This window comes from Bos mutus, chromosome X, assembly GCF_027580195.1.
Source record: "Bos mutus isolate GX-2022 chromosome X, NWIPB_WYAK_1.1, whole genome shotgun sequence".
Classification (NCBI taxonomy): Eukaryota; Metazoa; Chordata; class Mammalia; order Artiodactyla; family Bovidae; genus Bos; species Bos mutus.
This window is the reverse complement of record NC_091646.1, coordinates 107,035,778-107,062,718: the sequence shown is the minus strand read 5'-3', so window position 1 is coordinate 107,062,718 and position 26,941 is coordinate 107,035,778. Positions and strand designations below refer to the sequence as shown.

General features: G+C 38.2%; 1 protein-coding gene across 2 annotated transcripts in view; it reads right to left on the bottom strand.

The window, feature by feature from the left end:
- Nucleotides 1-6,743: 6,743 nt before the first annotated feature.
- DNAAF6 (dynein axonemal assembly factor 6) overlaps nucleotides 6,744-26,941 on the bottom strand; it is a 49,946-nt gene continuing 29,748 nt past the window's right edge. Inside the window, exons 6-7 of one of the 2 annotated variants that reach the window (XM_070365866.1) lie at nucleotides 14,054-14,139; nucleotides 6,744-7,903 (exon numbers count right to left, since the gene is read on the bottom strand). In XM_070365866.1, coding sequence (XP_070221967.1) covers nucleotides 7,774-7,903; nucleotides 14,054-14,139 — 216 coding nt within the window. In that variant the 3' untranslated portion in view covers nucleotides 6,744-7,773. The remainder of the gene's footprint in view (nucleotides 7,904-14,053; nucleotides 14,140-26,941) is intronic. The other variant, XM_070365867.1, reaches the window with a different exon arrangement.

Below are 26,941 nucleotides of genomic sequence, written 5' to 3'. Positions count from 1 at the left end.
TAGAGTGACCTACCTCAAGGTTACACTCTCTTCCAAGGAGCAGCTTGCATTCAATGACCAGTCAATGATGGAATATAAAGGTTCAGTCTTCTTTCTCCAACTGGGGACAATTCTAGGAGATTATTCCAGATTCAGAGCTCCCTAAGTGGTGTGCTAAGGCCTTGTGACTGCATTGCAGCCCAGCTTCTCTCTTTGTCCAATCTGTTTTCCTTTCCTTCCTCCCACAGGTTTGATCCCAAGAGCGCTTGCTAATATACTGTTGCTGAATTGGAGTTTGATTTCTGGGAAATTCAATCTACAACAATTGTGTTGAAGAATATTAACATGGGAAGATATTAAAAATATTTTGCTAAATTAAGAAAGCTGATTGGCCATTTCTGGCAACATGACTGATTAAATTAACTGAAAATCCTTTTGATACAAACCTGTGTGTTCAGTTCAGTTCAGTTGTTCAGTCACGTCCGGCTCTTTGGGACCCCATGGACTGCAGCACGCCAGACGTCCCTGTCCATCACCAACTCCCAAAGCTTGCTCAAACTGACGTCCATCGAGTCGGTGATGCCATCCAACCATCTTATCCTCTGTTGTCCCCTTCTCCTCCCACCTTCAATATTTCCCAGCATCAGGGTCTTTTCCAATGAGTCAGTTCTTCGCATCAGTTGGACAAAGTATTGGAGTTTCAGCTTCAGCATCAGTCCTTCCAATGAACATTCAAGACTGATTTCCTTTAGGATGGATGGGTTGGATCTCCTTGCAGTCCAAGGGACTCTCAAGAGTCTTCTCCAATACCACAGTTCAAAAGCATCAATTCTTCGGCACTCAGCTTTATTATAGTCCAACTCTCACATCCATACATGACTACTGGAGAAACCATAGCTTTGACTAGACAGACCTTTGTTGACAAAGTGATGTCTCTTCATTTTAATATGCTGTCTATGTCTGTTATAGCTTTTCTTCCAAGGAGCAAGTTTTCATGGCTGCAGTCACCATCTGTAGCAATTTTGGAGCCCCCCAAAATAACCTCTGTGAGTGCAAGATAAAATACAAAAACTTTTTTTTAATTGAATAACTAACTTCACAAGAAATAAAGGAAAACTCTTAGGTGCCAGAAATGAAGAGGAAACGGAAAATCAGAGTTATAATCTTGTGAGTGAGAGCTGAGGTTACCCTGGGAAGGAAGCTTCAGCTTTTAAGAACCACAAGGGACTTCCCTGGTGGTCCAGTGGTTAAGAGTCCACTTGCCAGTGCAGGGGGTGTGGCTTCAATGCATGGTCTGAGAAGATCCAACATACCACGGGGCAACTCAGCCCATGAGCCACAACTACTAAAGCCCACGTGTCTAGAGCCCATGCTCAGCAACAAGAGAAGCCACCACGATAAGAAGACCTTGTACTGCAACTAAGAGAACTAAGAGTAGCTCCTGATCATTGCAATTAGAGAAAGCCCATGCACAGACCCAGCACAGCCTAAAAAAAAGAAAAAAGAAAAGAACCACAGGGATAGGAGATGAGGTCTTGGACCCAAGATCTTGGACCCATCCTAAAGATCCCCTGGAAGGGCTACGCTTTCTATAAAAGGTTGGAGTAGAAACAAAATCTGCATCTTTGGCATAGGCAAACCAGTAAGTTTATCAGCTGGTAAGTCAAAGATGGAAGAAAAAATTTCTTCTGAGAATTTAAAGCACAGGCCTGAAACTCATGTGAGCTTTGGGTTTTAATTTATACTACCTGCATGACCAGGAAAACTGTACCAAGGCTCTTGGAAAAAGCAAAGGTAAAACCACCTTGAAGGGCTGCTCCCTCAACACAGACTAAGAAATATTTTAAAGCCCAATTAAGGAAGATATTGCAAAACCCACAAGAATAAATGATCTACCATGAGTGGGGGGTCAGTGGACACAATCACCAGCAAGATTAGAATCCTGAGAATCACTGAGCTGGGGGATAATAGATTTGAGAACATTACCCAATATTAAGGAAAAATAGAGATGGAAAATATGACTGAGTATAGAATGAAAGGTCCAGCCTAAGAAGAGTTCCAGAAGGAAAACAGAATGGAAGAAAGGAAATATTCGAGTACATAATGGCTGGGGATTTTCCAGGACTGATGAAAGATTTAAAAACAAGTGTTGAACAAAATAAATACAATTAAATATATATTCAGACATATTATAATCAAACTGCAAAACACCCAAAAGAAAGAGAAAAATCTTAAAACTACCAGACAGGAAAGATAGATTACCTTCAAAGGAACAATGAGATTGACAGCAGACTTTTAAATTACAAAATTTAAGCCAGAACACAGGTAAACAGTATCTTCAAAATTCTGAAGGAAAATAACTGTCAACCTAGATTTCTAAGCCCAGCTAAATTATTGTCCAAGAGTGAGGGCAATAAAAACATTTCTAGAAATTAACTGAGAGAATCAAGAACTCATAAGCTGTTGCTGAAAGAAATACTTAAAGTATGCAATTCAGAAAGGAAGCACTGATGTGGAAAAAGGAATGGTGAGCAAAGCATTGATAGACATGTGGGTAGATCTAAATAAGCATTGGCTGTAAAAAAAAAAAAAAAAAAAAAACCAATAATGAGGATGATGGATAATTTGGGGTATGAAAACAAAATTGGAGAGGTACACTTTAGTTAAAACTTTCTATGTCCTTAAATTTTGTTAAAGGTGGGTAGAACTATCAAGAAACTGTAGACATTTGAAGTTTTAAAAAATGTATATATAACTTTCAAATCAGTAGAAGGAAAAAAAGATTTTGAAAACTAATAGAAAAAAGGCAAGAAAGGAGAAAAAAGGCATAGAAAAAAGCAGAATAAGACAGAAATCCCATGATAAGGTGACAGAAATAAATCGTTAATAAATCAAGTGTTTCATTAATCAAAATAAATGTAACTGGACTAAAACATTGACTTTAAAGACAGAATCTTTGTTGCATTTAAAAATCCAAGGGCTTCCCTGGTGGCTCAGTGGTAAAGAAACTGCCTGCCAATGCAGGAGACACAGGTTCAATCTCTGATCTGGGAAGATCCCACATGCCATGGAGCAACTAAGCCCATACGACACAGCTATTGAGCCTGTGCTCTAGAGCCCAGGAGCCACAACTACTGAAGCCTGTGTGCCCTAAAAAGCCTGTGCTCCTCAACAAGAGAAACCACTGCAGTGAGAAGCCCGCATACCACAACTAGAGAGTAGCACCCCCGCTCCCATCACCACTAGAGAAAAGCCTGCACCGCAAAGAAGATCCAGCACAGCCAAAAATAAATACATGAAATTATTAAAAAAGAAGAAAATCGTATAAAATATAAGAGAAATGCTAAAATGTGGAGGATTAAATAATATTAAAAATTGTAAAAATCCAAAATTTGGGACTTCCCTTGTTGTCCAGTGGTTAAGATTCTGTGCTGCCAATGCAAAGGGCCCAGGTTTGATCCCTGGCTGGGGAATAAGATCCTGCATGCTACACAGCACAGCCTCAACCCCCATCCCCAAATCCAGAATGTATCTAAATTCTGTTCATAAACGTCATGCCTAAAACATACAGGCATGGAAAGTGATGGGAAAAGATACGCCAGGCAGGTACTAAAAAGTTGATGTAGCTATGTTATTGTTAATCACAAAATATTTAAAGCAAAAAATATTATTAGAGATAGAGTGTGTCACAGAATATTGATGAAAGGAATAATCCACCAGGAAGATAGAACAATTTTAAGTCTGTCTGCACCTAAATATATTGTCTTAAGATATATAAAGCAAACAAGGAGATTTGACCAAATCCATCATCATTGGTAAATTTTAATACACCTCTTCATGTTGCTACAGAAAGCAGGCCAAAAATTAACAAGAATATATAAGATTGGAACAACACTGCTTTAAAATATTTAAGTTGAAACACAACATTATAAATAAACTATACTTCAATAAAATTAAAATATTAAAAAAACCTTGAATTTATATATGTGTATAGAATTCTGTACCCAATAATTATTGAATATTCATTATTTAATATTCATTCTTTAAAAATACACACGGATCATTTATCACACTCTTTTATCACAATGCAACACAACTGGAATTTCCAGAAACAGATGATAAAAAAGAATGCAGTTGGAAATTAAAAGAATGTAGGTTATAAAACCAGTTTGTGTGTTATCTTCCTATTTGCAGAAAAATAATATCTATATTATGCATTAGAAAAAAGGGTTAGAAAGAAGCATTAAAAATGGTTAAGAGTGGTTATTTATGGTTTGTTTGCTTACAGGTGATTTTAATTTTTGCTTTATTTTTCCTTTATTTCTTTTTCTAAAAGAAAAATAAAACTTTCTGGCCGCTCCCCCTGTCCCAGGACGAAGGGCTCTTTGCACTGGACCCTGGTCCCGACCCATGGTAGGAAATTTTTGCTTTATTTTTGAAGAGCTTTTCTGTATTGTTAAAGTTTCCTGCTTGGACTGTGTAAGCATGCAGTTTTTTTTCTAATTAGAAAAAAATTAACAATGAATTTTACTTAGGATGAAGTGTAGAATAACTTGCCTGGGCTATAGTCTCCTAAGTGGTCTCCCCATTTCCATTCTTGCCTCCCAATACATCCTCTTCTCCAAAACACTTAGAATAAATTCAAATTCCTAACCTTAGCCTGTAAAGTTTACATGACATTGCTGCAGCCTGCATTTCCAACGTTACCACCAGTCATTGCCAGGTTCATTCTACTCCAGCTACACTGACTTTCATTTCCTTGAACTCTGTGCTCCAGGTTGTTTCCATTCTGGGTCTTCACATTTGCTACTCCTAGCATCTAGAAGCCCTATTACCTTCCTTCCCTCAACACTCTCTTTGCATGGTTAAATCCTAGGTGTTCTCCATGTTTCAGTTGAGTATCAAATCTTTTGGGAAGCCTTTTCTTCTCTCTTTTCCCAGACTAGGTTTGGTTTTTCTGATATTCTCAAAAGCACCCTTTCTTTTCCTTCATACTAATAATAAATTTGAAAATATGTGTTTATGTGTTTACTTGGTTATTGTTGGGTCTCCTTTGCTAAACTACTTGCTCCATGAGGACAATGACCATATCTAGTTTGCTCATTGCTATATGCCTAGCATCTAACATAGTGCCCAGCATGTGATAAATGCTAAGTAAATATCTGTTGAAAGAATTAATTAATGAGTGCATGAATGAATGAATCTGTACAAACTCAACCAGAGATTATAAAACCAACAAGGGAGGTAAAGTTCATGAAGGAGAAGGTTAATAATATGCCACAATCCTGGTTTTAACTTCCAGTTCTCTGGGTCATGGCTGAGAGGCCATGAAAAATTCTGAGAAGATAAATTTCCTTTTATATTCTCTTTATCTACACTTGCTTTAGTGGAGGATTTCTATTTAAAGGAGAAAAGTCCTGTGAATTAGTTTAAAAACAAACAACAGTGATAATGAAGTTGTTACTTCTGAAGCCAAAGACAGTGAAGTAGGATGATTTCTGGATGGGTATAAATTACTGGATCACGTTTCATTGTCTTGAAGCTCTGTTTCATTATAAAACTGATACAGTATCACATAACCAAATCCTGATTCAAGTTGACCTGGATATGCTCTATCTTCTCTTCCAGGGACAACTTGTACACATTGTCAGTTTGAATAATAATGGTCTTTGTAATTAGGGCCAGTACACAGGGGGAAAAAAAGATACAATTTCCACTGACTCAGTGTTGCTCTCTAGAGAAGAAAAATATTGGTTACTGTTTAGGCTTATTCCAGAGTTTAAAGTTTAGGGTGCAATCTTAAATTCTTAAAATGCAGCTTTTTAAAAAGATCTTATGAAAGCAAAGTAGGACACTCTTCATTCTGTAACATCATGGACTTAAATTCACAGACACTAATTTCCTTTCAGTTAATACCACCCTCAACTCCTGCCTCCAGAGAAGAAAGTCATGGTGGTAATTTCAAAGTCAAATTCTCTGCAAGAATTTAGTGTTTTAACACAACCACTTTTCCCAAATTCTCAGTCTTTTCCTTTTACTTGATCTAGTCACAAACTAGATGCTTAATAGTTGTCTGTATAATTAAGCTTAGAAAATATCTGGATGAAACTGGAACCTATTATACAGAGTGAAGTAAGCCAGAAAGAAAAACACCAATACAGTATACTAATGCATATATATGGAATTTAGAAAGATGGTAACAATAACCCTGTGTACGAGACAGCAAAAGAGACACTGATGTATAGATCAGTCTTATGGACTCTGTGGGAGAGGGAGAGGGTGGGGAGATTTGGGAGAATGGTATTGAAACCTGTATAATATCATGTATGAAACGAGTCGCCAGTCCAGGTTCGATGCACGGTACTGGATGCTTGGGGCTGGTGCACTGGGATGACCCAGAGGGAGGTAGGGGGAGGGAGGAGGGAGGAGGGTTCAGGATGGGGAACGGGGTATACCTGTGGCGGATTCATTTCGATATTTGGCAAAACTAATACAATATTGTAAAGTTTAAAAATAAAATAAAATTTAAAAAAATCAAAAAAAATTAAAAAAAAAAAAAAGAAAATATCTGCTTGAGTATTTAGCTCACATCACATCATAATAGCTCACATCTTTCCATGATCTCTTTTCAAAACTTACCCCAGGTAACTCCAGATTTCTGCAATGATGTGTAAGACTAAGCCACACAAGTTTTAAAATATGATTTATTAATAAATAATTCTAAAATAAACTTATGCTATATAGCACAGAAGAGGTAGGGCACATTGACATAATTCACAAAATAAGTATGTCCAATTATGAATAAATATAGGAAATGAGAGAATAGCATTTGTAAATGCACACATTTTTCTTTGTATTCAAGTGTCAAGGAATTCAACGACTAAATATAAACACAGTACCCAAAGAGGCATTGTTAATAATTATTAGTGCACAAAAGGAAAATATTTTAACCTAAATAGATCCAAACACTGAGAACAAGACTGAGGAAGCCGAATAACACTGTGTGTTCAAGAGTATTTCTTATTCAAGTATAACAGGTTGTTAGTATGGTGCATCAAACTATTTATGTGTTAGTTGTGTGTGTTAGTTGCTCAGTCGTGCCTGACTCTTTGTGACCCCATGGACTGCAGCTCAACAGGCTCCTCTGTCCATGAGATTTTCCAGGCGAGGATATTGGAGTGGGTTGCCATTTCCTTCTCCAGGGGATCTTCCAACCCAGTGATCCAACCCTGGTCTCCTGCACTGCAGGCAGATTCTTTACCGACTGAGCTACAAGGGAAGCCTTGTATATTTATAATCTTCTGTTATTTGTATGCTCCTGAACAATAGTGAGAGCCTAAACAGAGAACACTAGAAATCCTTTGATTAAATGAAAAAGGAAATCAATTAAACTTTTCTGGTGATCATAATGACCAATTCCTATGTTACTAATTGTATCATGGTATAATCAAATGGCTTAAGGCCTTTAGACTATTGAAGTAAGTGAACCAACCATTTCTTGGTCATATTTCAGTTATTTAATTGGCATGTAGCAATCTAACTGGTTAACCTGTAAATTCCATCCAGCTATCACTATAAAAATGGGATAGCTTATTAGTATGAGAAAACACTATTTCCTACTAGATTAATAGAAATGACTGTAAATGATCAGAATAGCACTAGAATTGAACAGAAGCCCATTTTTCAATATGTCAGAATAATAAAGAGAAGACAGAAAACATTAGCTAATTTTGTCAAAGGTTTTTATTTTTTAATCAGTGTTATTTGCCACTTTTCATCCTTGTCCACACTGTTTCATAAGAAATTAATGAAATCCAACTCTCGTTTCATAGTCATGGTGACTTCGAGAGTCTCAACATCAAGTATATAGAAGGCGTTGGCACTGCTGCAGTCCACAGGATGGGGAAGGGTTAGCAGCAGCTTCCTGAAAAACAAAATAAAAACCTAGAACCAGTGACATCAAGAAGATACCACTTTTAATAAAGGCAATGGGAAGCAATATATATCATCGCAATGTTAGGAACCAAAAAACTAGACAGTATGAATACTGGATCAAAAATATGCCTAATTAACACAAATACTATACCTTTTTTTTTCTTGGCCCTAAAACTCCAAGCAGCGGTTTGGACCACCCCTCAATGCAGGAGACTTAAAAGACTCGGATTTGATCCCTGGGTTGGGAAGATCCCCTGGAGGAGGGCATGGCAACCTACTCCAGTATTTTTGCCTGGAGAATCCCATGGATAGAGGAGCCTGGCGGGCTACAGTCCATAGGGTCACAAAGAGACAGACAAGACTGAAGTGCCTTAGCAAGCAAGCAAGCTTATTTTTTCTAAATTGACCTCATTTTGCATTATATAAACATAGTCTCAGGCTATGTTTATTGGCATAGAAATAGAACCACTGCAACTTTAAGTTGTTTGGACAGATCTCTTGCCAGTCATCCTTATGTGTAGAAGAAATGTGACTGCCTGACAGAAATCTGAAATTCGAATAGTTCTACAATAATTCTGCTAACATTACTGTAAACTGAGTCTCTACTCCAGGTGTAGTTATTGAAATTCAGGCCTGCAGTGATTTCAATACCCAATCAATGAAAGTGCTTTCTTTTGCTTGCCTCTGGTTCTTTCTACTTTACATTGACAGAAATTTCCTGTGAGAGACTGCTGAGTGTAGTTTGTAGTTTATGGCTCAGTTGCTGGATAGCTGTATGCTTCAGATGCATGGCTGGGATGAGACATCCATAAATATGTCATAGTGGTATGAATCGGAATTATGCATGGGGTCAGCACATGCTGGTATCTGAAGAAAATTAAATACATGAAGCACTTGTTACCTCACATTCTCAACAGAGAAGGCTTGAGGATCTCTATAAAAAGTGGACAGAAAAGCTCTTTTAGGAGGTATAAGACCCAAACTGGTAAAGGAATATGGTAATTTGGGTAATTTTTAGGGGGTACTTATTGAATACTTGTACAAAAAACTAGTATTTGAAAACAAAAGCCTCGAAAATCAGTCTCCTCATTATTCATTTGCAAAGACCTAAATTCAGGAAACTGGGCTCATTAAAAGTATTTATCACACAGCTCTGGAACCTAAAGGAGAAGTTTTCTGTTACTTTTGTTCCATTCCAGATATTTAGGGTAGGAGAAACAATTCTCTCCACTTGAAGTAATGAAATCGCAATGTATTTTAATATACCCTGTAATATTTGGAATCTTAAAAAAAAAAAAAGTGGGTGCAAAAACCATGTAGAGTCCATCTTTTTTTTTTTTTTTTTGACTGTGCCATGAAGCTTGCAGGATCTTAGTTCCCCGACCAGGGATTAAACCATGCCCTTGGCAGTAAAAGTGCCAAGTTCTAACCACTGGACCTCCAGGGAGTTCCTGAGAGTCCATCTTTTTAAAGTTGTTTACAATATAGGTTGTACTAGAGTTAGATTTGCTTCATCCCTTATTCTACAAATGATAATATATTCACTTTTAAAAGAAAGCAAAGCTCAGTGGTGACAGTTTCATTGCACCAAAAGACAACTATAAATCAGCTGAAGAAGTTCCAATGATAATGTGCACTTCTCTGTCCAGACAGAAATAAATTAAAAAAAAAAGACAGTTAGTGGCCATTGGAATGATCCATCCATCCCTGCATTTTTGTCTAGTCCTTAGTAGTATAGCTTCACATACAAAAATTTTGAGTAGAAACTGTATAACTTATTTAGGCTTTTAAAAGAAGGAAAGTATTATTTGTTGAGTGAATGAATAAATGAATTAAAAGCAAATAGGTCACTACAAAATGATATTTGAATAACTAGTATAGATCAGTACTATAATAAAATATGAATGAACATTTAAACCCAATCTCTCTGCCTTTACATTGAAAAATATTTGCTTTTTAAAAAGCTAAAGTTTAGTCACTGATCAAATGTTTATCCAGTGTTAAATGGATAACCAACAAGGTCCTACTATGTAGCACAGGGAACTCTGCTCAATGTTATGTGGTAGCCTGGATGGGAGAGAAGTTTGGAGGAGGATGGATACATGCATATTGGCTGAGTCCTTTTGCTGTCCACCTAAAACTATCACAACATTGTTAATTGGCTATACTCCAATATAAAATAAAAAGTAAAAAAACAGTCTCTCCAGTGTTGCTTTTCTTTAGAAATTATTTAAATGCAAATAATAATATATGAAAGTAAAAACAAAAAAATATCTATACAGTGAATTCTAGTTTAGAGACTTATATGCTTACATTTATATTAGAGAATTCAAGTTGATGTTTCTTGCCAAGAGATTTAAATATACAACAACCTTGTTCTGTGCATATTCACATAATGTACTTTTTATTTTATGTAGTTTATGAATTATTTGATTTACATATCTGGGCTTAAAAAAGATATGGCCTTTTTAAGGTTTCCTGTTGGAGATATAACTATTTTCAAAGAAAGCAGAAACAGCTACTGAGCTGCAATTCACTATTGCATTTAGAAAACTTTTTTTTAGGTGTTTATGTCTTTGAATATCAGTCAATTCAATCTAAATCAAAGGAGCACAGCAAAAGTGAGATAATCTAAAGTAACAAACAACCAGAAATTAACTCATGTTTATCTTTAGAATGTGTTTTTATTATCACATTCAAGGAATTCATTGAAGATATTCTTAGAATCCATCTTAAAAAATAATGAAACCCCATATGAAGATAAAGTCCGGAGATTTTGAGACATTATACAATTTCACCTATCTTTCTTCCTTTCTACCTACCCTGTTGGGAATCTATATGCCAAAACAACCAGTTTTTTTAAAATGAAGGATTCAGCAAACATTTCTTTTCATTCTATAATGCTAAAAATCTGGGTTTTATTCATAATTTTAATGCAATTGACTATCAATAGATTGATATCTAGTCAATTTAGTTAAAATAATTCCACTCATTTTCCCTTATAGGTACATGAACAGAATGTCCACTGTTATGCTTCTTGAAACCAGTAAGCATAGTGTTACAGGGTGTCAAAGTTAGAAACTAAAGAAAGTAGATGTGAATATCGGCAAACTCAAAGCAAGACACATTTCCAATAATACTAGTTCAGATAATATCAGGGCTCCAAAGAATGTTTGAGTTTTTAGGAAAAGTAATAAAAATTTTAATTCTTTCTTCTCCCTTAATTAATGACCTTTTTCTTAACAGACAGTACTTTTATGTGCTGAGCATTTAATATATTAGTACTGTATGATCCAAATGACCTACTGCAGCCCACATTCTATTTGGAAAAATATCTCTGTGTGAGTCTTTCATTTAGTGGGCTTTGAAAGGTATCTGGAATGACAGCATAGCCAGAGCAGCTGCCTAAAGATTGATGGAGACAGTGAGAACCGCTACGGGAATGGAAATTAACTCCATGGTGTGTAGATGTCTGTGCTTTTAACAAGTGCACAAATATCATGGAAGATTGACTGCTCATTTAACCAACTTCCCTTGCAAAGGTTGTGTGGAAAGAGTAAATGTGTGTATAGCATGTAATGAAAAAATTACTATACTCCTTGATGTCAATGGTGAAAATAAGGAATGTGATTTTCATAACATGAGACAATTTTTGAGTGAATACATTTTTAAAATTATATTAAGGAGAAAATATTTGATATGTATTCCTCTGTAGGTCATTTGTGGTTAAATTCCTCTATGGTAGAAATCAAAGTTAAGCTACTCATGTACATTGGTGTGTTTACACATAGAAGTCTTTTGTAGCAGAGATCAGATTTTGTTATTTTCTCAAAGCCCTATGATCAACAGAGAAGAACTATAGGTACTGATAATGGAAGGAAGATAATATGCTAGCATCTGACTGCTCCCCACACCCATTTTGAAATGTCTATGAGTTAACAAAGGTCCACTGCAGTCAACCAAGTGTGCTAACTGCTACACATCCAGCTGAAAAGTGAACAAAGCAATGAGATATTCAGATATTTTATCTAGCACATGCCAGGTTCTATTGATTCCTTCCTTATATAGTTAGTTTTGAGAGACAGGGTTGATTTATCCAGGTTTCAGGATAAACATTTTATCAGAATTTTACCTTATATATTGTGTTTGGGGAACAGCATTTGAACTTGTATAATAACAAGACTATTTTTGAACATATCAAATGTTTAATTGAATTATTCCATTATCATCTGCATTAATTTAAAATGTATTCATGCAACTTGAGGATCCAGTGATAAATTAGCTGTTAGATTTTTGTTTTAGGTAATTGATAAGTCTTTTCATTGATTTTTAGATGAATATAATCAAACAACCTTATGCTATGCTATGCTAAGTCACTTCAGTCGTGTCCGACTCTGTGTGACCCCATAGACGGGAGCCACCAGGCTCCCTCGTCCCTGGGATTCTCCAGGCAAGAACACTGGAGTGGGTTGCCATTTCCTTCTCCAATGCAGGAAAATGAAAAGGGAAAGCGAAGTTGTTTTGTGGAATTTACTCGACGTTTAAATGCTCTTTTGATGAATTTGTGGGGGAGAAAGTGTTCTCCCCGTCCTACTCCTCCGCCATCTTGGCTCCTCCGACCCAATCAAAAAATGGGCCAAAGAACTAAATAGACATTTCTCCAAAAAAGACATACAGATGGCTAACAAACACATGAAAAGATGCTCAACATCACTCATTATCAGAGAAATGCAAATCAAAACCACTATGAGGTACCATTCCACACCAGTCAGAATGGCTGCGATCCAAAAGTCTACAAATAATAAATGCTGGAGAGGGTGTGGAGAAAAGGGAACCCTTTTACACTGTTGGTGGGAATGCAAACTAGTACAGCCACTATGGAGAACAGTGTGGAGATTCCTTAAAAACTGGAAATAGAACTGCCTTATGATCCAGCAACCCCCTGCTGGGCATACACACTGAGGAAACCAGAAGGAAAGAGACACGTGTACCCCAATGTTCATCGCAGCACTGTTTATAATAGCCAAGACATGGAAGCAACCTAGATGTCCATCAGCAGGTGAATGGATAAGAAAGCTGTGGTACATATACACAATGGAGTATTACTCAGCCATTAAAAAGAATACATTTGAATCAGTTCTAATGAGGTGGATGAAACTGGAGCCTATTATACAGAGTGAAGTAAGCCAGAAGGAAAAACATAAATACAGTATACTAATGTATATATATGGAATTTAGAAAGATGGTAACAATAACCCAGTGTACGAGACAGCAAAAGAGACACTGATGTATAGAACAGTCTTATGGACTCTGTGGGAGAGGGAGAGGGTGGGAAGATTTGGGAGAATGGCAATGAAACATGTAAAATATCATGTAGGAAATGAGTTGCCAGTCCAGGTTCGATGCATGATGCTGGATGCTTGGGGCTGGTGCACTGGGACGGCCCAGAGGGATGGTATGGGGAGGGAGGAGGGAGGAGGGTTCGGGATGGGGAACACATGTATACCTGTGGCGGATTCATTTTGATATTTGGCAAAACTAATACAATTATGTAAAGTTTAAAAATAAAATAAAATTAGAGATAAAAAAAAAAAAAAAAGAAAAGGGAAAGCGAAGTCGCTCAGTCGTGTCTGACTCTTAGCGACCCCATGCACTGCAGCCTACCAGGCTCCTCCATCCATGGGATTTTCCAGGCAAGAGTGCTGGAGTGGGGTGCCATTGCCTTCTCCGCAAACAACCTTAGAGCCCCACAATATCCAAAACGCTTAAAGATTGCTTCTTTCATGCCATCACTGTACAAAAAAATATCACACGCAAGACTTACAACTTAAAAGATTTTCACCTCCAGCTGTTTTTCGTCATAGATAAGCAAACTGTATCTGAATGTCAGGGACTATGTTTTGGTGGTATCAACCTACTCCAAATCTATGCATGTAAAGTGGTAAAAAATCTAGGTATTTACAAATATATTTATGTTTATATTAACCAGATCAAACATCTGAATGATTAACTGACTTTTTCACTTTTCTTCTGACTTTGGGGGTGATACAAAATAACTACATACACTTTTATAAAGGATATTGACAAAAGATTCATTAATATTATAACATTCATTATTCTAGCTCCAAGTTTTACTCACTTATTAGGAGTACGGAGGTCAAGGATCGTCTCCTGAATGTCAACTTTAATATCAGAAGGGTTGGTGTTTGGTAGTTTAATTTTCACCTGAAAGAAAAAATGAGAAGAAAAATACTGTTGTCTTGAAGAACAATTTGAAGAGTCCAATAAAATAAGAGGGAATGAGAACTAAAATTTATTTAAATGCCAACTATGTGCCAGACTCTGCTCTTATAACAATCTTGAGAAGCAGTGTTTATTATCTTCATTGTACAGATGGAGAAACCAAGATCCAGAGAAGTTTAGTGAGTGAACCAAGGCAACCATCTGTAATTTGACTAAGATTCTTCTTCTTCTAAGTCGCTTCAGTCGTGTTCGACTCTGTGCAACCCCATAGATGGCAGCCCACCAGGCTCCCCCATCCCTGGGATTCTCCAGGCAAGTACACTGGAGTGGGTTGCCATTTCCTTCTCCAATGCATGAAGGTGAAAAGTGAAAGTGAAGTCGTTCAGTCCTGTCCGACTCTGAGCAACCCCATGGACTGCAGCCTACCAGGCTCCTCCATCCATGGGATTTTCCAGGCAAGAGTACTAGAGTGGGGTGCCATCACCTTATCTGCCTTCAAAGTTATTATTGAAACACTTTGGTTACATGCCAGTACCTTCATTGCTTGAAGGTGCATGCTAGTACACCTGCTAGAGCTGGGAACCTTCCACTGCCTTTATATCACTGGGTACTTTGTATAAAAAATGGTTAGTTCTCATGTTGGGTGTGGGTTGGTGATGCTATGTTGTAGTCTCCTGGCATTAATTCCCATGCCACATTTCCTAGAGAACTGTAGGAGTCCAGAAAACTTGCTAATATAACAAAAGAGAAATAACAATATGACCACTACTCAAAAAATGGGACTATTTATTGATTTAATAAGATTTCACTCAAAACTTGTCTCATCTCAATTACCACACGGCCCAGCAATTCAACTCCTGAGTATATATATGTGTGTGTGTGTGTATTCAAGAGCATTAAAAACAACCAAACAAAATTATGTACATAACGTTTTTTGTTCAGGGCAGCATTATTCACAATAGCCAAAAGGCATCAAAAACCCAAATGCACATCAACTGATGAATGGATAAACAAAGTGTAGTCTAATCCCTACCGTGGAGTATTATTCAGCTATAAAATGGAATGAAATACTATAACATGAATGATCCTTGAAAACATTAAGCTAAAAAGTCACATATTGTAGGATTCTAGTTATCTGGAATATCCAGAATAGGCAAATCTATAGAGAATGAAAACAGATTAGTGGTTACTGGAGGGACTGGGGAAGGAGAAAAGAGGTGTGACAAAAGGATTTCCTTTTGGGTTGATGCAAATGTTCTGGAATTAGATAGTGGTGATGGTTGTGCAACATTGTGAGCACACTACATGTCACTATGGTAAATTGTATATTATGTGTATTTTATCACAATACAAAGTCTAATCTCTAACTCTAATCCATTCTCTTTTCAATAGAAGTTGATCTTTCTCTCAGCATGTAGTTTCCATGAACAACTTTAAGTTAAATTATGAAGTCTTCACTAATATGAGCTAGAAGACTTGAAATTCTGAACATCTGTTGAGTTCAGAGCTGGAATAACAAGGATAAAAGCAATACATTACAAAGGAAATACCTATCAAATAGTGGGGAAAAAATCAGAATTTCTTACAAGAAGCTTAAAATAGGCGATAGTGTTTTCACAATATAAAGTATGTGAATAAATACGTGTCTGTGAGTTATATTTTACTTTATTAAATCTGTATATAAACAAACATTTGTAAATAGAACTCTAGAGGTCCTACCATCTAAATGTATCCTTTGGTTCATATTTTCATTAAACAATTACCTCCTAATTTATATTTTGAAAATTCAAATCTACTAAAAAAGAGATGCTTTTAATGAGAGAAACAGAACATTTCTCAAAGAGGAAGTTATAGGGGCTCTACCTCAAATTAAATGAGCAGTCTATTGGACAAGAAAGACCAATTTTTCCACAAAAACATTCAGATAGGATAGTCCGGTTGAGATGTTCTTTAGTTGCCAGATGATTCATTTCACTTGGACTCAGAAATACAAAAATTTTTCTTTAGTTTGAAATGTTTATATCTTTCAAGGTAAAAGATTATTTCCCCAGTGTTGAAATGACATTTGAGTTTAAAAAAATGACTTACATGAAATTTTGATACAACTTTTGGGTAGAAACTTCAAAGTGGTTCTTAAAATCGTTTGCAAGTCTAATTAAGGGTAATTCAGAAACAACTCAGTAATTTTTCCTTTTGAGGAAATTAAAATTGTGTACTAAAATGGTTTCACAGGACAGGAGAAAGAACAAATTAAGTGGAATGGTACACATTAATATCTCATAAAGTAGAAGATTTGATGAAGAGTCAACAGAAAGACTCCTCCTGAAACATGAATCAGACTTCCTCAAAAATACTTTTAATGAATACCTGGAAAATAGACATGGCTACTATTGACTTAGAACTGACTGTACCCAAGACCTAACGTGTCCAGTATTAGTAAACACAGTATTTCACTGACCAAAGGAATTGATGTTCCTCTCTTTACATAGGATACAAATGGAATTCATTTAAAAATGTATTTTAATAGGTAACTAAGGAAAACTGATAAAAATTTCATTGGCAAATTTTTGATCTTTTGGGAGATCAACCTTTGGAATCAAATTTGGGCTTGAATTCTGGTTCTGCTACCTATTGTTAGGGTGGTGCAAAAGTAATTGTGGTTTCAGACTGAATTTTAAATAATTATAAATAGGCTCAAACACATCTTTATTAATCAAAATAAGAACCATTACAATCAACACATTTTTGCCAACAAGAAATAAGTTGATTTAATCATGTAGCATAAAAATCCATGCTTCGAGATTTGACGAACTCTTGGAAAACATTTTCTACATCCTACTGGTTGTGGAAGCATATTCCCTGCAAAAAACTGTCAAGATGCTTGAAGACAGTTGGCAAGAAGTCAGGGGAATATGGCAGATGAGGCAAAACTTCATAGCCCAATTCGTTCAACTTTTGAAGTGCTGGTTGTGTGACATGTAGTCAGGCATTGTTGTGAAGAATTGGGTCTTTTCTGTTGACCAATGCCTGCTGCAGATGTTGCAATTTTCAGTGCATCTCATTGATTTGCTCTGAGCATACTTCTCAGATGTAATGGTTTTGCCGGATTCAGAAAGATGGATCAGGCTGGCAGCAGACCACCAGTGACCATGACTTATTTTGGTGGAAGTTTGGCTTTGGAAAGTGCACTGAGCTGGTCGTTGCCAGTTTGTCATATAAAATTCACTTTTCGTCACACGCCACAATCCGATCGAGAAATGGTTTGTTGTTTCGAAGAATAAGAGAAGACAACACAACAAAATGATTTTTTTATTTGCAATCAGCTCATGAGACACCCACTTATCAAGCTTTTCCACTTTTCCAATTTGCTTCAAATGCTCAACGACCATAGAATGGTCGATGTTGATTTCTTCGACATCTTGTGTAGCTGTAAGAGGATCAGCTTCAATGATCCTTTCAATTGGTTGCTGTCAACTTCTGAAGGGTGGCCACTATGCTTCTCATCTTCAAGGCTCTCATCGCCTTTGCAAAACTCCTGAACCACCAGTGCACTGTACATTCATTAGCAGTTCCTGGGCCAAATGTATCGTTCACGTTGTGAGTTGTCTCTGCTGCTTTACGACTCATTTTGAACTCAAATATGAAAATCACTTGAATTTGCTTTTTGTATAACATTATTCCCATAGTCCAAAATTAATATAAAATAAACAGCAAGTAATAAGTCATTTCCCTGGGTTGAGAAGATTCCCTGGAGAAGGGCATGGCAAGCCACTCCTGTATTCTTGCTTGGAGAATCCCCATGGACAGAGGACCCTGGTAAGCTGCAGTCCATGTGGTCACAAAGAGTCGGACACGACTGAAGCGACTTAGCATGCATGCAAAGTCATTAGCAAAAAAAGCATAAAGTGAGAAATGCACATTGAAATGATGTACAACATAACCACATTTATTAAGAATGTATTTTAACATCAAAAGGCAAATTTCAACAATGCAAAAACTGCAATTATGTTTGTACCAACCTAATAGTTACTGTTTATTAGTTATCTATTGTGGTATAACCAAAACCAATTATACTTCCTCCCTCCTTAATTTATGACTCAAAAACAACAATTAACATTTATTATCTTATATATATTCCATAGGTTAGGAATTCAGAAGAGGCTTAGTTAGGTAGTTCTGTCTTAGGTAGGGTTTATCATGAGTTTGTGTTCAAGATATTGGCTGAGCTGCAGATATCTGAAGGCTTTATTGGGGCTAGAGAATCTGCCTCCAAGATGACTCACTCACACATCTGATGGCAAGAGAACTCAGTGTTAAGGGAATCACTGACCAAAACCACCTACACTGGCTAGGCACCACAGTAACCATGTGTATGAGTTATCTTACAACAGGAGGTCCTGGTAAAGAATGTGGAACTAACAAGCTACCACGAACAGGAAGAATTCAGGAAAGGTCAAAAGGAGAGAGGGGATGCTAGTTCAGATGTCCTACCAACCTCCCAGAATCCTTCTCACTGGAATCCATCTTGGCTGAGAGATACACCATTAGGAAGGACCCTGAGTCAGAATGATTGGCCAGAGACAGTCCAGAAACTAACTCCATTACTATAAACTGAAGACTGTGAGCCACGTGGCAGAGAAGTTCTTCTATGTTCCCTTACCCTGCTACTCTCCACCCAGGCACCCCTTTCCAATAGTCTCTTGCTTTGTCAGCATGTGTGTCTCTTCAGATAATTCATTTTCAAGTGTTAGACAAGAGCCCATTCTCGGGCCCTTGAAGGAGTCCCCCTTCCTGCAACATCAGTTCTTCAACACATGGACTTCTCAATAGGACTTAGAGCCTTGACTGTCCTTATGACACAACAGCTGTCTTCTCCCCTGAGTGAATGATCCAAAAGTGTGAGACAGAAGGCATGCCTTTTTCAGAAATGTAGCCTCAGAAGATGTATACTTTCATTTCTATAATATCCTAGTGGTTATACAGGTCAGCCCCATTCGATGTGAGAGTGGAATACACAAAGGGAAGGATATCAGAAGGTGAGAATCATTGTGGGCCATCTCAAAGCCTGACTACCGCTGTACCCAAGACTAACTTTAGTTTACACTTCTGCCTTCCAGCCATGTGGATAAAACAGGAAAAGAGTCCACTAATTTAAAGTTTGTGAGATTCCTTCTTTCCACCTTCAGCTTTTCTTCAGGAGAGTAGTCAAAACTACTTCTTCAGGCTCTTTAGGAATTCACTTTGAGGCTTTCCTGGAAATGGGTAAATGTAGGTCAAATTGCTTATCAATTGTTTTCACTGTCTTTCATTTATTCTCCCCTATGTGTTGTAACAGAGCTAGTTTAATATCCCTAAGCTTTTGGGAGTGGGGTCATTAATGTGAGATTTTCATTTTGAGGTTTAGATTTCCTCTTTATTGTCTTATTCCTATGTTAGATTTACATGACAAGATGGTTCTTAAAGACAGTATATTCCTATAATCTGTAGGTGATTAATATAGACTTTCCAGTTCCTCTGATAAGTGTCTTTGATCATATTCTAAGTTGTTTGAAAATCAAAATGAGAAAGTCAAATAGCAAGTGTTTGTTAGAAATCAACGATTTTAGGCTTTCTCCTGAACTATCACTTCCTGAATGCCAGAACATAAGAATAAGTGATGCATACCTTATATATGTGACTTGACCAATCTATGAGATCTACTGAAATTTTAGTGAGGCTTAATATATACAGAAAAATTTGAAAAACAGCAGCCATCTCCAGTATATTTGATTCTTGACAACGAAGTTAAGACTATATGAGTTTCCATTTGAAACACAAAAATATTAGGAGATTTTGATTACAGAAAAGTTTGGTTAAGTCTCATTTTGAATTGCTTCAGTGATTTAACTTCCCATTGTTTACCTATGGAAACACATGTGAGATATTTTTTTCAGTGCAACCATAGTATTTTATAAAAACTCTCAGGAGCAATGATAATCTATAGGAAAATGAAAAAAAAAAATTAAAGGGATAGATCCCCGTACTTTGAAATTGTATAAATATTTACCTCTGGATATAAAAATATGGAGGTATATGTTCTCAAAAACTAAGATATGAAACCAACAGATATCTTTTAAAAGTAGTGGATACATTTTCTATAACATTCCAGTACCATATGGCCATGTCTGTTTCATAAGATCATGAGCATGATTCCTCTCCTTTCACAGGAGTCCAGAGTAAGCCCAGCTCATTCTGGAGTAAGAACACTCATCTAGAGGACCTTCATACTTCTGTTGGTACCCACATTTATCCCCAAACACAGCCTCACTGCCATTATCTGTTTTGAGGCTGTTGGAACTAAATTCATTATACTTTTTATCTCTGCTGCTGCTAAGTCGCTTCAGTCGTGTCCAACTCTGTGCAACCCCATACACGGCAGCCCACCAGGCTCCCCCGTCTCTGGGATTCTCCAGGCAAGAACACCGGAGCGGGTTGCCATTTCCTTCTCCAGTGCATGAAAGTGAAAAATTAAAGTGAAGTCGCTCAGTCGTGTCCAACGCTTAGCGACCCCATGGACTGCAGCCTACCAGGCTCCTCCGACCATGGGATTTTCCAGGCAAGAGCACTGGAGTGGGTTGCCATTGCCTTCTCCCTTTTTATCTCTATTTGTCAATAAACACAGGAAGCCTCAGATTTCTAAGTCTTTCCTTATCACTTAATAATTACCATCTGGTCTTCCTAGCTTCTATTTTGTTTCCATTTCCTACCCCTTACCAACTCATGAAACCCTTCCATTAGATCTTCTGGAACACTAGTACAACATCCCTTATCTCATTAGCCTCTCAATATTCTCTGCAATTTTTCTTAAACTGATGGTTTACCTTAGTTTACCTTGATGACACTGATTCCCTTATAGTCTTCTCAATTTGTGCCTGTCTTTTTTTTCCCCCCTCCCAATTTTCGTATATCATTAGGCCTGCCTCCGCTTCCTTGCATCTTTTTAAAAATAAATCTCATGTCTTCATACTATACCACCAATTACCCTCCTTGTTGGCACCATCTACCAATTCCCGAGTCAGATTTCCTATACCTATTTCTCTAAGAATAGTTCTTTGTTCTCTATTGATATTTCTAACATTAACTGGTATCTTAAACATTGGTGATTTAAATATCCACTTAGATAACTTTCCAGCATCCTAGCCTCACTTCCTGATGGGGAGAGATGCCTTCAAGTCTTTGCACAAATTGCCTTCTCAGTAAGGTCTTCCCTGATCACAGAATTTAAAACTGCAGCCACTAGCTTCCCTAGTACATGCTATCACTTCACCTTGCTTTTTCCCCCTTCATAGCATTAATCACCTTCCAATGTAAAATACAATTTTGTATTTATTTTGTTCATTCAACTCTCCCACTGAAAGTATGCTTTGTGAATACAGTGATATTTGTGTTTTGTTTATTACTATGGGATATCATAGGTAATCAATAAATATGTGTTGAGTAAATGAATTTATACAAAGATGTTTCAATATTAAGAAACTGAATATACCAGTAGATCAAAAAGTAAAAATATCATGTTGTTGCTGCTAAGTCACTTCAGTCGTGTCCAACTCTGTGCAACCCCATAGATGGCAGCCCATCAGGCTTCCCCATCCTTGGGATTCTCCAGGCAAGAACACTGGAGTGGGTTGCATTTCCTTCTCCAGTGCATGAAAGTGAAAAATGAAAGTCAAGTCGTTCAGTCATGTCTGACTCTAGCGACCCCATGGACTGCAGCCTACCAGGCTCCTCCATCCATGGGATTTTCTAGGCAAAAGTACTGGAGTGGTGTGCCATTGCCTTCATTAAAAAGGCATTTGATCAATCAGAATAGATGAACAGGTTCTTAACACACAACACAAAAGTTAGTATCAGGGTGAATGAGGAAACATCAGAAATATTCTAAAGGGGAGAAATAAATAAAACCATTATTTACTACTATTATGTAACATAGTTCTGGAGGTACTAACTCATGCAATTCAACAGGAAAGAATTAGGAGGTAATTATCACTATCTGAAGGAAGAGCGGCAGCAGCTGTACGGTGCTGGAGCTGCTGCAGCTGCGTGGCGCTGGAGCGACTGTGGGGAGATACCCCACACTAAGGGCAGAGAAGCCCCAGCAAGACGGTAGGCACTGGAGCAACTTTGAGGAGATACTCCATGTCCAAGGGCAAAGGAGAAGCCCCAGCAAGACAGTAGGAGGGATGAAATAGCGTTTAGAATTAAACCCCATACCCGCCAGAGACGCTCAGAGGAATCAAACAAACCTTATGCGCACCAGGACTCAGAGACACCACAGAGACCAAGACAGAACTGTGTTTGAGTGTCTCCTGTGAATGTACGGGTCAGCAGTGGACTGCCGCAGGGGCAGGGGCTCTGGGTGCAGCAGACATGGGCTGAGTGCAGCTGACTTGGGTATGGCATAAGCCCTCTTGGAGGAGGTCACCATTAACCCCACCACAGGGTTGCCAGAACTTACACAGGACTGGGGAAACAAACTCTTGGAGGGCACAAACAGAACCTTGTGTACACCAGGACCCAGGAGAAAGGAGCAGTGACCCTAGAAGAGACTGACCCAGACTTGCCTGTGATTGTCCAGGAGTCTCTGGTGGAGGCGTGGGTTGGCAGTGGCCTGCTGTAGGGTTGGGGGCACTGAGTGTAGCAGTGAGTGCATGGAACCTTTTGAAGGAGGTCGCCATTATCTTCATTACCTCCACCACAGTTTGGTCCCAGGTAAATAACATGGAGGGAACACAGCTTCACCCATCAACAGAAAATTGGATTAAAGATTTACTGAGCATGGCCCTGCCCATCAGAACAAGACCCAGTTTCCCCCTCAGTCAGTCTCTCCCATCAGGAAGCTTGCATAAGTCTCTTATCCTTCTCCATCAGAGGACAGACAGACTAAGAACCACAATCAGAGAAAACTAACCAAACTGATCACATGGACCACAGTCTTGTCTAATTCAATGAAACTATGAGCCATGCCTTGTAGGGCCACCCAAGATGGACGGGTCATGGTAGAGAGTTCTGACAAAACATGGTCCACTGGAGAAGGGAATGGGCAAACCACATCAGTATTCTTGCCTTGAGAACCCCATGAATGGTATGAAAAGGCAAAAAGGTAGGACACTGAAAGATGAACTTCCCAGGTCGATAGGTGCCCATTATGCTGCTGGCGAAGAGTGGAGAAATAACTCCAGAAAGAATGAAGAGACAGAGCCAAAGCAAAAACAACACCCAGTTGTGGATGGAACTGGTGATAGAAGTAAAATCCGATACTGTAAAGAGCAATATTGCATAGGAATCTGGAATGTTAGGTCCATGAATCAAGGCAAATTGGAAGGGGTCAAACAGGAGATGGCAAGAGTGAACGCTGACATTTTAGGAATCAGCGAACTAAAATGGACTAGAATGGGTGAATTTAACATAGATGACCATTACATCTACTACTGTGGGCAAGAATCCCTTAGAAGAAATGGACTAGCCATCACAGTCAACAAAAGAGTCTGAAATGCAGTATTTGGATGCAATCTCAAAAACGACAGAATGTTCCTTTCCAAGGGAAACCATTCCATATCACAGTAATCCAAGTCAATGACCTGATCAGCAATGCTGAAGAAGCTGAAGTTGGATAGTTCTATGAAGACCTACAAGACATTCTAGAACTAACACCCAAAAAAGATGTCCTTTTCATAATAGGGGACTGGAATGCAAAAGTAGGAAGTCAAGAAATACCTGGAGCAACAGGCAAATTTGGCCTTGGAGTACAGAATGAAGCAGGGCAAAGGCTGATAGAATTTTGCCAAGAGAACTCACTGGTCATAGCAAACACCCTCTTCCAACAATAGAAGAGACGACTCTATACATGGACATCACCAGATGGTCAACATCAAAATCAGACTGAGTATGTTCTTTATAGCCAAAGATAGAGAAGCTCTATACAGTTAGCAAAAATAAGACTGGGAGTGGACTATGGCTCAGATCATGAACTCCTTATTGCCAAATTCAGACTGAAATTGAATAAAGTAGGGAAAACCACTAGACCATTCAGGTATGACCTTACGATTATACAGTGGAACTGAGAAATAGATTCAAGGGATTGAATCTGATAGGCAAAGTGCCTGAAGAACTATGGATGGAGGTTCACGACATTGTACAGGAGGCAGTGATCAAGATCATCCCCAAAAAAAGAAATGCAAAAAGGCAAAAAGGTTGTTTGAGGAGGCCTTAAAAATAGCTTAGAAAAGAAGAGAAGCTAAAGGTAAAGAAGAAAAGGAAAGATATACCCATTTGAATGCAGAGTTCCAAAGAATAGCAAGGAGAGATAAGACCACCTTCCTCAGTGATCAGCGTGAAGAAATAGAGGAAACCAATAGAATGGGAAAGACTATCTCTTCAAGAAAATTAGAGATAGCAAGGGAACATTTCATGCAAAGATGGGCACAATAAAGGACAGAAATGGTATGGACCTAACAGAAGCAGAAGATATTAAGAAGAGGTGGCAAGAATACACAGAAAAACTATACAAAAAAGATCTTCATGACCCAGATAATCATGATGGTATGATCACTCACCTAGAGCCAGACATTCTGGAGTGTGAAGTTGAGTGGGCCTTAGGAAGCATCACTATGAACAAAGCTAGTGGAGGTGATGGAATTCCAGTTGAGCTACTTCAAATCCTAAAAGATGATGCTATGAAAGTGCTGTACTCAATATGCCAGCAAATTGGGAAAACTCAGCAGTGCCCATAGGACTGGAAAAGGTCAGTTTTCATTCCAATCCCAAAGAAAGGCAATGCCAAAGAATGCTCAAACTACCACACGATTGCACTCATCTCACACGCTAGTAAAGTAATGCTCAAAATTCTCCAAGACAGGCTTCAACAGTATGTGATCCATGAACTTCCTGATGTTCAAGTTGGTTTTAGAAAAGGCAGAGGAACAAGAGATCAAATTGCCAACATCTACTGGATCATCGAAAAAGCAAGAGAGTTCCAGAAAATTATCTATTTCTGCTTTATTGACTATGCCAAAGCCTTTGACTGTGTGGATCACAATCAACTGTGGAAAATTCTTAAAGAGATGGGAATACCATACCACCTGACCTGCCTCCTGAGAAATCTATATGCAGGTCAAGAAATAACAGTTAGAACTGGACATGGACCAACAGACTGGTTCCAAATTGGGAAAGGAGTATGTCAAGGCTGTATATTGTCACCCTGCTTACTTAACTTATATGCAGTGTATATCATGAGAAATGCTGGGCTGGATGAAGCACAAGCTGGAATTAAGATTGCCAGGAGAAATATCAATAACCTCAGATATGCAGATGACACCACCCTTATGGCAGAAAGAGAAGCGAAGATCATGGCATCTGGTCCCATCACTTCATGGCAAATAGATGGGAAACAGTGGAAACAGTGTCAGACTTTGTTTTTTTGGGCTCCAAAATCACTGCAGATGGTGACTGCAGCCATGAAATTAAAAGACAATTTCTCCTTGGAAGAAAAGTTATGACCAACCTAGACAGCATATTAAAAAGCAGAAACATCACTTTGCCAACAAAGGTCCATCTAGTCAAAGCTATGGTTTTTCCAGTCGTCATGTATGGATGTAAGAGTTGGACTATAAAGATAGCTGAGCACCGAAGAATCGATGCTTTTGAATTGTGGTGTTGGAGAAGACTCTTGAGAGTCCCTTGGACTGCAAGGAGATCCATGAGTCCATCCTAAAGGAAATCAGTCCTGAATATTCATTGGAAGGACTGATGCTGAAGCTGAAACTCCAATACTTTGGCCATCTGATGAGAAGAGCTAACTCATTTGAAAAGACCCTGATGCTTGGAAAGATTGAAGGCAGGTGGAGTAGGGACGACAGAGGATGAGATGGCTGGGTGGCATCACGGAATCAATGACATGCTGCTGCTGCTGCTAAGTCGCTTCAGTCGTGTCTGACTCTGTGTGACCCCATAGACGGCAGCCCACCAAGCTCTGCTGTCCCTGGGATTCTCCAGGCAAGAACACTGGAGTGGGTTGCCATTTCCTTCTCCAATGCATGAAAGTGAAAAGTGAAAGCGAAGTTGCTCAGTCCTGTCCGACTCCTAGCGATCCCATGGACTGCAGCCCACCAGGCCCCACCGTCCATGGGATTTTCCAGGCAAGATTGGTACTGGAGTCGGGTGCCATCGCCTTCTCCGACTCAATGGCATAAGTTTGAGTAAACTCTGGGAGTTTGTGATGGACAGGCAGGCCTGGTATGCTGCAGTCCATGGGGTCATAAAGATCAGACATGACTGAGCAACTGAACTTAACTGAAGGAAGAGCCTTCCAACTGGAATGAACAGAAAGAACCAGGTAATAACTTGACATACTGAAGGAACAGAAAGAAGGCCAGGGTGGCTAGAACATAATGAACAAGGAAGAAAATGTGGCATTAGATGAAACTGAAGAGGATGCAGGGGCAGATCATCTAAGACCTCAAGGATTAAGATAAAAAATTTGGATTTTGTCCTAAGTGCAATAAGAATCCACCAGGGGTTCTGAGTGAAGAATTCATGTGATACACTTTTTATTTTTATTTTTTTGTTTTTATTTCAGATCTGTATTCCATCTAGAAAGTATTTTTATTTATGGCATGACATAGATATATAACTTAATTTTTCCCCATATGTTAAACCTATTGTCTTAAATCCATATGTTGAACAGTATACCCTTTCCCCATAATTTGTAATAAATGCTGCATTCATTACAAACTGGATTCTACATTTA